This window comes from Hevea brasiliensis, chromosome 1 (genome assembly GCF_030052815.1).
Source record: "Hevea brasiliensis isolate MT/VB/25A 57/8 chromosome 1, ASM3005281v1, whole genome shotgun sequence".
NCBI classification, from domain to species: domain Eukaryota; kingdom Viridiplantae; phylum Streptophyta; class Magnoliopsida; order Malpighiales; family Euphorbiaceae; genus Hevea; species Hevea brasiliensis.
In genome coordinates this window covers 2,396,325-2,410,709 of record NC_079493.1, presented here as the reverse complement: position 1 = coordinate 2,410,709, position 14,385 = coordinate 2,396,325, and the positions used below count along the sequence as shown (strand labels likewise).

Below are 14,385 nucleotides of genomic sequence, written 5' to 3'. Positions count from 1 at the left end.
TGTTTTTTAAAAAGCTAAAAAATGTTAAAAAAATAGCATGATTCAGTAGATTTATCAGAACTTATCCTAAGTATTGAAAATTAATTTTAAATTAAATAATTAAAAGAATTTAAAATAAAAAAGTATTTTTAAAATTATTTTTTAATAACATTAACTTATTTTAATTGCAAGAAACTTTAAAACGATAATTTTTTATAAATTATTTTTAATAATATTTAAAATGATATTTGTCTAAAATGCGTTTTTTAATCCAAAATCTAAAAACTCGTTTTCATACTGCGCATGTTATCACTCTTCCTCCAAAATGGCGGAATTTTGAAGGCGGATGACGTGGGCGCTACTCATTGGCTAGAACACGTATTGGTGGGCGAGAATCAGACCTAGCTACGAAACGGGAAGGGCCAGCTTGCACTCCAACACGCGCTAGGCCGCCCCCTGTTCTTCACAGAAGCCTCCCCGTAGGAAAATTCTTCCCGCGAAAACAATTTCCACTATTTTCCATTTTAAATAATCTCTCCCTTCTCTTCCAATTTTGATCCTCTTCTTCATAATTTTCCTCCATTCTGCAAATCACAAGCAGATAGATATTTAGCCGCCATGATTGTCTGCTTCTCGCCGTACCTCAATGGCGAGAGAGCCGTGGTTATACTTTTCATCGGTTGTGTGCTCTTCTCTCTCCCACTCTCTCTACTCCTCCACGGCGTCGCTCTCTCTCTCCTCGCTATCTTCGCTCTCTACGTCGAGATACGAGTGGATATTTCCTCCTCTTCCATTTCTCAATTCAAAACCAGGTAACATAATTTCCTTCTTTTTTTTTTTAAAAATGAAGTTAGGGTTTCCTGAAATTGAGGTTCAATTAAGGCAGGACTTGAACTAGATTCTATCTTTGCTTTTATATTTGGTTTGTTTTGTTACTCTTTTCATGCCCTCAAGCCAGAAATTTGGTTGTCAACCACTGATCAAAAGACTTGTTGAGCCAATTTTGAGCTAATTGCGATTAGAATTGGTTTATTTGGTGTAATATGATGTATTTGATACTAAGAATAAGTTAATCTTACTTTTTTTTTTTTGGGTTAATATATGAATTTTCAGGCCTGGTGCTTCCTCGGGGATTTTGCTTGGTGCGGTCACATTATCTGCTGTTATGCTCTCTAAGTTGATACAGCTGTCAAGAGCCTTCTCATTTCATGAAATTGAATCTGAAGGTACTAATGATGCACTCAATTTGGCCTCGATAGCGTTACTAGCGCTTAGCAGTCTCTTTATCGACATTTTGATAATCACTTGGATTCCCTTGTTTATCACTTCGCGACTTGACTCAATTACATTTATATTGGTTAATAATATTATTATGAATCAGTTCATACTTGGTTCTGATAGTAAATTTATTGCATTTAGTGCAATGTGATTGTCAGATGCCTGTCTGAATTTGAGCATATGGATATTTTAGCTCTATGAATGAGTTTCACTTGTTCCAAATGCCATTTGGTTATGTTGGCTGCATATTGAGTTGCCATCTTTTGCATTGGTGGAATTCATCAGATTGATAGTTTATGTTTATATGCATTGTGTTCCGTAAGACCATTGAGAGGGAAAGTCTCCTGTAGTTTGATCTTCAACCATCTACCTCTCTGGCTGTTGTTTTATGATGATGTGTGTAACTTACCATGCAGAACTTAATTATCTGGCGATCCAGTACTGGGCAACATATGCTAGCTGCTTCAGTGTGCTTATCTTCCTCTGCTTTGTCATGCGGCATTCACTGGACAATGCTCACTCCCCTCCACATTGGTCATGGGGTGCTAAGTTTGGTTTAAGTTGCATTGTTTTATCTGCAGCACTGTTCATTTTGTCTGGTACTGGTAAGTATGCAATTCTGTGTTAAGGGTTCATCTTTTGTTGGCTGAGATATCATAAAGTAAGCAAATTATGTGTTTTCTTGTGATTATTTGAACCTTCAAGTTAATTAGAGATACACATAACCGAGACTTTAGTGTGGTTCAGCTGATGAATTTTTGTATGACAGACTTATATTCCTGATTAAAATATTTAATTATTTTTTGCAGGGATGCAAACAACATTAAAACTACTGTGGGTGCTCTTTCATGGATTTGCAGCTGTGAAATTAGTGCAGCATCTACTTAATACCTTTCCATCATGTGCTTCCATTGGTATGTGTGTCTATGCTAAAATAATTCTGCTTTGCTTTAGTAGTTATTGTTTATTCCAACAGTATTATATATATAGGGTTAAATAATTTTATACAATTACAAAACTCTTTGTGTTCCTTCTCTTGCATAAAATGGATTGAAATATGTCATTGCTGCATGCTGTAATTTATGGTTTACTGACAACTGTTCAGTTCTTTGATACAAAATATAGGGGCCTTGGCTCTTTGCTAGCGAACGCTATACATTATAGTGACTTTGTTGCCATCAAGATACATTTCACAAGTGATTAGTAGCTGAAGTTAATTTCTGTGCCAATAAATTTCTAAAAGTTCATTTCTGCACTTGTAGATGTAATTTTATTTATGATTTTCTCTGTTTCATTAAGGCCTTGCCAATTCTTTTCTCTGTAATTCTTTCTGTTCTGGGTTTTTTTAGGGGAAGCACTTTTGGTGACTACGGGTCTGGTTCTTTACTTTGGTGACATGTTGGCCTGTACCATTTCAAAGGCTAGTGCTTTCACAAGATATTTTACTATTCTTCCCTGGATTAAGCCAGGAAGTTTTATGTTATATTGGTAATGGATGTTGTTTGAACAGCTTCATGGATACTTGATCTCATCAGAGTCAGATCATGTACAATATGGAATTCAAAGAAGTGAGATTAGTACTATCATTCAGGTATGGTCTTTTAATTGTGACATTATCAAAAAGAGAATCATTCTTTAAGGAATCAATTGTGAATGGCATAGCTGTATAGTAAAGGTTGTTCGCTTCCATGCAGGGTCTACTTCTTGGCCTTCTTCTCTTCCCAGTTTTCTTTAAATTTGTTCTACATACATGGGATTGCTTGTTCAGTGCAACAGTCTTAGCATCAGGGACATATGAGAGAGGAAGAACTTTTTTATTTTATTCTTCCCTTGGTCTCATCACTGTCGTGATCACCCCTTCATGGATGCAGTTTGTTCAGGATTTTCAAGTGCATCCATTTTTATGGTATTTTTTTCTCACAATATTTACTTCAATATGGAACCTTTATTCACTAGATTTCCATCTGACCTAACGTGGAAGTAAACTGTTTATTCAAGTGATTAGATTAGCTTAGAAATGATGGGTAGGCAATAGCTATTCTGCATTAATAGTATAGATATTTCTGAACAGTTGATTCCATGCTTTGCATGACATTTCTTGACATTTGGATTTCCACCTTTATGGGGAAGTTTGTTGCTGCATGGGTCTAAAATTGGGAAGCCTTTGTGGTTCAATGGGTGTGTATACCATCCTGACATGGATGCAAGTTGTTACAAAGGGCAATGTCCATTGATCTTGGCAAGTTATTTTCCTAGGGTTGAAATTGTTCAGAGTGCAATTTATTTGAGGTTTAATTATCCGCAATCCATTGTGTGCAACTTTTCAGACTGACTTCTTATCATATGTTTTTTCAACAGGGTGTTGACATTTGTCTTTTCTGAGCCAGTTAAAAGACTTTCATTATGTATCTATTGGTTATGTGTGATTTATGCATCTGTCCTGCGGTTTTACAACATTTCAAGGAGTAGTAAGATTGAGAGGATTCTTCTTCGGAAGTATTACCATCTGATGGCTGTTTTAATGTTTCTGCCTGCTGTCATCTTCCAGGTAATCTGGGAATAGTGGAGGACTGATTCAGATTCTCTTTTATTATTCTTCTTGTTGCTTTTGTTCTTTTTTGTGGTTTCAGTAGATACATTGCTGACTTTACATTTGCTTTCAGCCAAAATTTCTTGACCTTGCATTTGGTGCAGCCTTGGCTGTTTTCTTGACCGTAGAAATTATTCGAGTAAGTGAATCAACTATGCAGGTTGTTTGGATTTTTTTTTGTGATTAAATAAAATAAGTTGATTAATTTTATGGGGTGTTCTAGATCACTGGATTCAAGTTTTTTAAGGTGCAATTTGGGAGATTAACGAGCAAATTTATTTGAGAGAATATCTGTCGCTGAAAAGAAGAGGATTAGGGTTTCTAGAAGACCTTATTTTTGAAACTCTAGAAATGTATTGAGAGTTATAATTTTGACATACATGAAAATCCTATATTGAAGTCCTAATGGTCGTAATTGAGGAGCTGTAACTGGCATTCTTAATATGCCATGGCTTTTTCATATTTCTTTATCTTTAGTGTTTTTCATAAGAGAATCCATATAACTGGCTCTAATAAATTTTTTGGGATAAAGTCTTAGTTGAGTTGAGTAATGTCTTTCATAACCGTATATTTTGTTCCAGATATGGAGAATTTGGCCATTGGGACAACTCGTACATCAATTCATGAATGCATTCACAGACCATCGTGACTCTGATCTTCTTATTGTCAGGCATGGCTGCTTGTTTTCTCCTCAGTTTGCTTCTGAGATGCATATGTTTGATGTGAATGACTGATTGGCTCTTCTTTTGTTTTTTTCATTTTCACAGCCACTTTTCACTCTTACTGGGATGTGCACTTCCTATTTGGATGTCTTCTGGGTACAATGATCGACCTCTTGCTCCTTTTGCTGGGATTTTGAGCCTTGGAATTGGGGATACAATGGTGAGTGTGGTTGTTACTATTTAACTGTTGACATGCTAATTATGAAATGCTTTTTTATTTTATATTTCTATCTAGTTTTGAACTTTTGGAAGTTTTCAATGCACATCCTAGGTCCAACAAATCACTAGCATCTGTAGACTTCAATAAAATCTGAGATGCCTAATTATTATGACAGCAAATACTTTTATATCCAAAGTAGGTTCTCTCATTTTTACATAAATTATACAAAAATGTGTTGTCTGGCCAGATTAGGCTTATTGTGGTAAATAGGAATGTGAGAATCACGGGATATGACTTTGAGGAAATTCATAGTTTTTACAGCCAGTGTATTATTCTCTTCCGTTGTGCATAGATAATTGTTTCTTTCTAGAATAAAAAGATGGCCTTGCTTTTATATACAGGCTTCAATGGTTGGGCACAAATATGGTGTCCTCCGGTGGAGCAAAACTGGAAGTAAGTATTCTTTTTCCTTAGAAAAATGAAAGAAGAACGAAAGAAAGAGGAGATTATTCTTGGGCAAGTATTGCTTTCTTTACCATGCTAATATGTTGTGAAACTTGCTTACTTTCTAGAGAAAACCATTGAAGGCACTGCAGCTGGTATAACATCTGTCCTGGCTGCTTGCTCAGTTTTGCTTCCAATTCTTGCATCCACTGGATATATTTTTACACAGGTCTGTCTTTCTAAGCTCCTCATGGAAATACACAAGCTTTTGCACACACACAAATGCATGCCTGCATTCACATGCTTATAGTTTCCTGAATAATCATCTTATTGTCTGTTCAATCTAATTTCTTGGACAGTTGAACTAACTAAATCAGTCTATTATTCTTTTTTGGATATGAGCCTTATTGAATCAGTTTAATAGAACTCCTTTATTGGGTTTTTCAAAACCAGCATTATAATCATGGACCAATACCTTATGGATTAGTTGACGCCCCTGAGATTTAGATGCTCATGCTTATCACATTTCAAACTCATTACATCCTATTCCAAGTTCTGATGCTAAATATTGTGAATACAAGTTCCTCCCAGATGCTTGTGCATTTATGACAAGTTTCTGGGCTCAAACCTCCAGTCATCTTTGTGTGTGTGTGTGCATCATATTCACAATTTCTAACATCTGTCTGCCCCTACTTAAAATGGAAAAAATAAAATTAAGAATAAGAAGATTTGTGGAATATCTTATTATGTGTTTGATTAATCTCTCTCCTTTTCTGCCCTAATTGTGTCATTGATGCACAAGTTGACATTTCCAACACTAATTTATGCAGCATTGGGTCTCTCTTCTCCTAGCAGTGATTGTGAGTGGTTTGTTGGAAGCCTACACAGCACAACTTGATAATGCATTTATACCACTCGTTTTCTACAGCCTTCTATGTTTGTAACTGCAACTTCAACCTCAAAAAGAAGTGTATTAGCAGCCAATAAAGAAATTCTCCAAGAAATTCTATAATTTATATGTTCCCTTGAGAAACATTTTTAGACAAACTAACCTGTTCTTAGAGAACACAAACAGCTTGTAGTATGGTATATTCTTTCATAGGTTGAGATGGCTTTTGGATAGGCTTAGGATTGACCATATTTCATACTAATGTAATACTGGTTGTTTTTACATTAATGAAGCATATAGGGTTAAGCTTGAGAAATCAGTAGAGAATTTTAGGAACATTTTTTTAATGTACTGCTGTATTTTAATGTACTGTTGTATCAATGTAAAGTCTCAATATCAACTATCAAAAAAGAAAAAAAAATTAAAGTCTCAATATTGAAATTCCTTTTGGACAAATGGCATGAGCTGTCTGACATTTAAAGATTGTTACATTACAAATGGCGTCAGTTGTCTGACATGTAAAGATTGTTACATTGGTTAATATGGAGCAAATGCATAGTTCAGTAATTTCACTATAAGAATGCCTGATATGTATGGTAATTTCACTGCCGGTATGTTATGTGATGTCTGTTATATGGAGACGGATTGTGAATTCAGCAAATCTGCAGCCATGTTTCGCTGGCAACCTTGAAAAGGATGATATGTGTCATCGGACATGGTGTAGATATTGATAATCTAAATAATTTTTAGGTCGTGTTTTAAGTTTCCTGGTGCTGGTGGTTCTGGTTAGGAGGTTATAAGAGTACTCCACGATTTCCAAGGCTTTCATTTCTATGACCTGCCGTTGAACAAGTACGATCTTTTCAAACATCTTGGATTTGCATTGTTATTCCTAGCATTCAAAACAAGAAGATGGAATGTTGGATTTACTAGTATGATAATTTTCCAACTGAAGCTAGATAGCTAAACCTTGCTTTTGGCGGGGTTCAGTGAATATAATTTTCCCAGTTGGTTCTCATTTTGAGGAAGAGGGAAAGCAAAACTTGGGGTGGAATCGACAACCGACTGCTATTTGTGAGGGGTGAGAAAGAGAAACAAGTGATTACATCGGACAATGGGATTTGATTTTTGGCGCGGAAAAGTGAAGATGAGAACTCTCGCAGAACTCCACAATTTAACAGGCAAATGCATTAACCTTGTCTTGTGCTTTTTCCCTTGTATAGTTTTCATTTTCATTGTTTCCGGTACACAACGCATTAAACTATGCGAGCTGGCGATAATGACAGGACAGCATAAGCATTCCAGTTTCCTCTTCCAGAACTTATCATTAGTACCCAAGAGCACTCAGGCTCACCGATCCATCATGTTTGTGTAGTGGGGACATTTTTCATGTTGGCTTAAAGGTTATGATTTGATTTGGTCACTGATTTGATAATTGCAGAGGGAAGCGAAGGAGGATCTTGTTGAGGAGAAGAGGATAAAATTGGAATTTGAGGCCTAGAGACTGAGCAAACTTGAAAAGAAGGTTTCTAGTTCTGTGGAGAATGTTCAAATCATGGCCTTTGGCCAGTTCCGATGGTCTGAGGGTAAAGGGTGTTGCTAGAGCTCTCAGCTAGTACCTGTAAGATTCTATCAAGTCAAGAGAAGAAGACGAATAAGAATCTGCTGGTATCTGCTCATACTGCAGATTTAAGGCTATAGTCCTGAGGGGAAAAGGAATTTAGAGAACCTCTCTAAGGATCATCCAAGTCAATTTGCAGGGCAGTTTAAGCATTAATAACGTCCGTTTACATATGTGCCGTCCGCTAGGGGGTGACAGTAGTCTGGTCGTCGCGGAACCAACGATTACGGTTCACGATTTAAGAGGATTGAGATCAGAGTACAGGGTCCTCCAATTTAGTTTATGGTTCTAGTTCTATCTATATTTATTAATGGTTTTTTTTTTTTTTTTTTTTTTTTAAATCAGTTTTAACTCGAAGGATTCCAATCTAAGTTTAATTAAAATTAAAAGTCAATTAAATTAAAGTTGGATCATTTTATTTCAATTTGATTCAAAGTCTAAATTAGAAAAGTCCAAATTCAATTTAAACCCAAATTAAATATTAACAAGACTATCGTACACTTGATCTCAATTGAGAATTTAAATTTTAATTGATTAAATTTACAGAATTAAAAAGTTTAATTTAACTTAATTAAAATATATGTATTAAATTCAGTTTAAACCTAATTTTGATTATGTTAATTTGACCATTTTTAATTTGATTACATTAAACCAAAATTGCCACATCTTTAAGTGGTCGTCGAACTCAAAAAATTATGCAATGGATTTGGTGAATATGTACACTCTTACTTGTAATTACGTAAGTCTCATTTTTTAAAAATTATTTTTTAAAAGTGAAAATATACATATATTAATTATACACTTTTTTTTAAATAAATTATTTTTTAAAAAATTAATAAAATTATTATATAATTATATTTATTTTTTTAAATAAAATTTTTAATTAAAAAATATCTTTTTTAAATTAAAATGAATTTTTGAAAATTTTAAATGAGAATTTAATTAATTTTTTAAAATAATTTTTTATTAAAATGGAGACTTTTTTTTTATTAAAGATAACGACATCGTTTTACTCTCTCATTCTCGATTCGTGTGGAAAAGGCAAAACGAGACTCGGCCTTTCTTTCGGAGAATGCTTTGTAAAATTTTTCCTTCAGCCACAGACCACAGCAAACGCTTTTACAGAATCGCCTCCATAGATATTTAATTCCATAATCCTTGGTGAGTCAACCTCTCTCTTTCTATCTCCATCTCAGGGTTTCTTTTTTCAGATTTCTTCAGGTTCCATTTGGTCACTGACACACACTAGCAGGTGGATGTACGCTTTATTTTGGTTCGGTGATTTTCATTGCACTTTTTATAGTGGTTACTGGTTGATGCTTGGGCATTATTGAGGGATTTGAATAGGGATAGATTTTCGAAGTGGGTCTTGGTAAAATTCTAAATCTGATCGACGAAATATTAGCTGAAGGGAAATTTTATTCCGTAGGAGGGAGATGTTGAGTTTAGTGGAACAAGGGGTGTGGGTAATCCTGGGTATCTAAGAAATCTGTCTTAAAAACTTTTACAAGTATGCTTTTGGAATTTACAGCATTGGTCTCGTGGATTTAGAATGGGAATTGAATGCTATCGACTGTTGATTGACAATTAGAAATATTCAAAATTTTAGAAGTTCAATTTATTGAGTGAGAACAATTCAGCTTAGACTGCCGCAATCTCTTTAACTAGATCAATCCCGAAGAAGAGTAGCAGTGTTCCTCAATTTCAATATTTTTTAAGTTGGATAGCAGCAGTGGTCTTCAATTTTTTTTTTCCTCAGTTGGATAAGTTCTGAACCTGTCCCTATTTGATGCTTTCATTTTATATTGTTGTTTTAGCTTTAATTCCATTTTATTTTCAATTCCTTTAGCCTTGTGAAACAAAATGGATTTTAAATCCATGGGTTTAACAGTCTACACTGTTTGAGTTTAATAATTAGAAAGTAATCCATGGTTCTTTGTTTCTATTATAGAGATGAGTTGTGGCAATTTTGGTTCTGGTAAATGGAGTTTGGTGTTATGTTTGGAAATTGATAGTATGCTAGCTGTTGATGTTTTCTACCTCTGTACTTGTGGGTTCTTTGATAGAAATTGGGGGGAAAATAATTGATTTTCTTAGAGGTTGGATTTACTTTGCTCTGCTTCTACCCTCAAAATTATTGAACTGAACGGAATTGAATTAATACGTGTTGATTCTTTATTAAAATCAGTTTGGTTCAGTTTATATTTAAAAGATTCCATGTTAGGTTTGGTTTTGAACCGAACTAACTGATTTCTCGCCCCTTAAAGGGCTTGAAAAATTTATGGCTGGAATTTTGTGGGTCATTGTTTTTGTATGATTTGTTGTAAGGAAATCTGGAGTGGAAGAAATGGTTGAGATAGGATTTTTTTTTTTTTTTTTTTTTTTTTTTTTGCTGTGTGATTAGAATTCAGAAACCCTGCAGTCTGTTGTCTAATTGACAAAATTAAAATTAAAGGGCCTAATTGACTGTTGGCCATAAGTTTAAAGGCTAAAATAAGCCTTTCGCCTCACATATGATGTCTCTTTTTTCGTGTCTCTAGATTACATGAACAGGTCCTTGCATTTATCAAGCTTTAGTCTTTTGATGCCAATTTGGTAGGTGGTGGTTAAAAGAATTAGTTCTTTTAATTTGGAAAGTTCCCTGCTAAATGTAATATAGATGATTACTCTCTAGCATATAGGGTCGAGTACCTGTCTCGTCATTCAGGAGGTCAATGATCAAACTCTGGCTGCCCCCTTCCCCTTTAATAATTTCTAAAGCACCAAAAAATATGTAGGGTCTTAGGGAAATGAGACTTTTCCAAAGAGCAAAGTGCAACCCCGCGAAAGAACACTTACACATTTCTAATTCCATGTAATTCGGAGCTTATGTAAACTTTTATCTTTGTACTTCAATTAGATATGCTTGATACATATTTAGAGCAATATTCTAGCTATAATTTCCCTAGATAATTATTTCACTTTGTGGTGATATTTTTCCAATAATTAGCTGTCTTGAAGGTCAACAGTTAAATAGTGCATAAAGAGAAAACAACTTGTTTGCAGAAAATTTTCCCGTTGTTATATTACTTAGCTTGCAACCTTGCACAATAATTATAGATAAAATTTTATATCAATGATACTGATGACCTCACTCCCAATCTTTAAGGAATTTCATAAATAATAATTTTTAGTGATAGCTGGGGATGCAATGATTCTTTGGCTTAGTGAAGAAAAGGATCCTGCTGCTATTAAGCCTCTTTACAGTGGTAATGTCATATAACCTTTACAGAATACAATAGTGAACATTCATTCAAGTTCATTATTTCAATTCCATCCGAAAACAGAGAGTTCATGATGATGTTTATTTCTGTGATTCATATTTGATGTTTGTAGTTAGCCTGTCCTCTTTTTTTTTATACTGATTCTCTGAAGCTCTGTTGAGATTTCTTAAAGATGTTGCTAGCTTTTTGCTGAGAGCCATATAGATTTTTCATACATTCTTAACTACAATTAGAATAGCAATTGTGTAAGCTTCCTTCTGTCTGAAAAACCATCATGCGTTATCCTTTCGGCATTATCTGACATAAAGAAGCCAACCTAAATAATGTAATTATAGTGAAAATTTTGTTGCTAACTGATCATAATAGCAACATCAGATAACTAAAGAAATGAATAAGGTGCAGAAGCAGTGCTTGTCCATAGATATTATTTAGTTGCATGAAATAAAATTCAATTTTATTCCTTGCTGAATCTAGGATATGCATTGAATTCAACTATTGTCTTCTTTGCTGGTATGTGCTGCATGTTTCATTCTGTACATACTATTAAAGATGCTAAATTCCTAAACAAATAATTGTTTTGTTACTAAATAAAATGTCAGGAGAGTCGAAGGAATGACAGTTTTGAAAAGGTACGTGTTGAGGTTGTTTATATCATTGAAGTACATTACAGCGAATGTTGTGGACAGAAACAATGGGAGGATTGTTGTAACAGCATCGACAGTTGAACATTCCATCAAGAACACACTGGAGTGTGGTCGGTCCTGCAATGCAAAAGCAGCAGCAGTTGTTGGAGAGGTTTTGGCTATGCGTCTCAAGGTGGAGGGTCTTGATCAAGGACACGGAAGAGGAATTCATGTCAATGTAAACAAAGAGGTTGAGAAAAAAGGTTTTAAAAACCGAACCAAGATATGGGCTATTGTTAATGTCCTTAAAAATAGTGGAGTTAAAGTTATTTTGGACGATGATGATGACAACACATCTAGAACAAAATTTCCATAAACCTTTTCCCCAGTTTTTCAATTTGTTTTTTGTAGTGGAAGATGGCATTATAATGTGTTATGCAGGAAAGAATGTGAGATAGCCTGAAACACATTTGATTGTTAATGTGAATGTATGAGAATGGATGCCTTTACATGTGCAAGAACATCTCTGATGCTGAGTTGCTGATAAACAAACAAATTTCACAAGATCTAGTAATATAAACATTCATTCATGCGTATTCAAGTCAAGGACATGTCGGTGTGCTCACCATGACAACCAGGCCCCTGTCCTAGTTGGGGTTGATACCCTTTTCTTGTTCCTTACTGTGATCCAATAAATAAATGCCCTAATCTACCAACCCTTTGGGACCATTTGCCCAGAGGTCCAGCTGGTTTCTGTTCTTAATTTATTTGGCCTTTTCTTTTTCTTAATAATAGGAACAATATCACAACAGAGAAAAGAAAACTTAACTGTCTCCTAACTTATGAGCAAAGTATTAATTTCCAGAAATTAAGCTCTCTTGCCTGAATGGAAATGATCATCTTTTGAGCAACAGTAAAACACTTGAAAGGGTGAAGGACTTCCAAAACTTTACCCATGTAAAAAGGTCTAACCATTTCAATCCAATAATCCATGCATTCACATTAGCTGAAATAAAGAGTTTATTTTTTATGATTTTAAAAATTATATTACAAAATAAGGCTCTTCTTTTTTTTTTTTTTTTTTCACAAACCCCCAAATAATAATTTTAAAAGTTTCAATATAGATTTTAAGATACTCAACTCAACTCAGCTCAACTAAATCTTTATCTCAAAAATTTGGGGTTGGCTATATAGATTCTTTTTCTCCACTCTAAACGATTTTGAGTTAAATCCTCAAAAATGTGTAATGCTTATAGTTCATGTTGTACTACTCTCCTACAAGTCAGTTTAAGTCTACCCTTCTTTTCTTTATATCCTCTAGCCTAATGTGCTCTAATTGTCTAACTGAAGCCTCCGTATGTTTGCGTTTCACATGACCAAACTACCTCAATCTCCCTTCTCTCAACTTATCTTCAATTGGCACCACTCCTACCTTTTCTCTAATACTCTCATTACAGACTTTATCTAGTCTAGTATGACCACTCATCCACCTTAACATTCTCATCTCCACAACTCTTATCTTAGACACATACAACTTCTTCAATGCCCAACACTCACTACCATATAACATTGCCGGTCGTATGGCTATACAGTAAAATTTTCCTTTCAACTTATTGAGAATCTTGCGATCACATAAAACTCCCGTGGCACGTCTCCACTTCAACTATCCGACTTTAATTCTATGACTAACATCCTCTTCACATCCCCCATCTACTTGAAGGATTGAGCCGAGATATTTAAAGTGATTACTTTGGGACAGTACGACTCCATCCAAACTAACTCCTTTCCTATCACCAGTTCGGTCTTCGCTGATCTTGCAATGCATGTATTCTGTCTTCGTTCTACTTAACTTAAAGCCCTTTGACTCTAGAGTATTTATCCAAAGCTCTAGCTTTCTATTGACTACTTCTTGCATCTCATCTATCAGAATTATATCATCCGCAAACATCATGCACCAAGGGATACTCTCTTGTATATGTTTCATTAATTCATCTAAAACTAATGTAAAAAGGTAAGGGCTTACAGCTGAACCTTGGTGTAATCCAATTGAGATAGGAAAATCTCTTGTATCCCCTCCCACTGTGCACATAATAGTAGTTGCTCCTTCATACATATCTTTCAACACTTGTATGTACCTAATAAATACCATTTTTTATTCTAACACTCTCCATAAGACATCTCTTGGAATACTGTCATAAGCCTTCTCTAAATCGATAAAAACCATGTGTAGATCTTTCTTTACATCTCTATATTTCTCCATCAAGCCTCTAATGAGAAAGATCACTTCCATAGTTGAACGACTGGGCATGAAGCCAAATTGATTGGAAGAGATAGAAGTGTCATGACGTAGTTGATGTTCCACAACTCTCTTCCACAATTTCATAGTATGGCTCATGAGTTTAATTCCCCTATAGTTTGAGCAACTCTGTATGTCCCCCTTATTTTTAAAAATAGATACTAAAATACTCCTCCTCCATTCATCAGATATTTTTTTTGAGTTTAGAATCTTATTAAACAATTTAGTTAACTATGCCACTCTCATATCTTCAAAATATTTCCACACTTCAATTGATATTCTATCAGGTTCACAGGCTTTACCCACTTTAATTCTCTTAAGTGCTTCCTTTACTTCTAAAGATCTAATCCTTCTACTATAATTCACATTTTTTTCTATTGCTCTATAGTCTGTATACATGCTATTACTATTTTGACTATTATTAAAGTGATTATCAAAATAATTTCTCCATCTTTCTTTAATGTCCTTATCTTTCACCAACACTTTTCTTTCTTTAACCTTAATGCACCTAGCTTAATTG

General features: G+C 34.6%; 2 protein-coding genes across 5 annotated transcripts; both read left to right on the top strand.

Annotated features, from left to right (window-relative positions):
• Nucleotides 1-315: 315 nt before the first annotated feature.
• Nucleotides 316-6,495, top strand: LOC110646828 (dolichol kinase EVAN). Its single transcript, XM_058138381.1, has 15 exons — nucleotides 316-458; nucleotides 581-791; nucleotides 1,093-1,205; nucleotides 1,674-1,862; nucleotides 2,067-2,171; nucleotides 2,607-2,677; nucleotides 2,768-2,848; nucleotides 2,952-3,163; nucleotides 3,616-3,805; nucleotides 3,921-3,986; nucleotides 4,429-4,517; nucleotides 4,615-4,729; nucleotides 5,131-5,182; nucleotides 5,302-5,402; nucleotides 6,004-6,495. Exons 2-15 carry the CDS (start codon nucleotides 598-600, stop codon nucleotides 6,115-6,117), a joined length of 1,692 nt encoding a protein of 563 aa, XP_057994364.1. The 5' UTR covers nucleotides 316-458; nucleotides 581-597; the 3' UTR covers nucleotides 6,118-6,495.
• Nucleotides 6,496-8,695: 2,200 nt separating this feature from the next.
• Nucleotides 8,696-12,090, top strand: LOC110646829 (uncharacterized). Of its 4 annotated transcripts, XM_021800396.2 has the most exons (3): nucleotides 8,708-8,844; nucleotides 10,857-10,931; nucleotides 11,546-12,090. In XM_021800396.2, the coding sequence occupies exon 3, from the start codon at nucleotides 11,559-11,561 to the stop codon at nucleotides 11,943-11,945; it is 387 nt and encodes a 128-aa protein (XP_021656088.1). In that variant the 5' UTR covers nucleotides 8,708-8,844; nucleotides 10,857-10,931; nucleotides 11,546-11,558; the 3' UTR covers nucleotides 11,946-12,090. The 4 variants fall into 4 exon arrangements, with proteins under 4 accessions (XP_021656087.1, XP_021656088.1, XP_021656090.1 ...); XM_021800395.2 differs by lacking the exon at nucleotides 10,857-10,931 and having other exon boundaries at nucleotides 8,696-8,844; XM_021800398.2 differs by lacking the exon at nucleotides 10,857-10,931 and having other exon boundaries at nucleotides 8,717-8,935.
• Nucleotides 12,091-14,385: the final 2,295 nt, after the last annotated feature.

Bases quoted from the DNA above. Each gene is read 5' to 3' on its own strand.
- LOC110646828 (XM_058138381.1), top strand. From the start codon at position 598: ATGATTGTCTGCTTCTCGCCGTACCTCAATGGCGAGAGAGCCGTGGTT. The intron at 2,172-2,606 runs GTATGTGTGTCT...GGGTTTTTTTAG, and splicing joins TCCATCATGTGCTTCCATTG to GGGAAGCACTTTTGGTGACT. The intron at 4,518-4,614 runs GCATGGCTGCTT...TCATTTTCACAG, and splicing joins TCTGATCTTCTTATTGTCAG to CCACTTTTCACTCTTACTGG.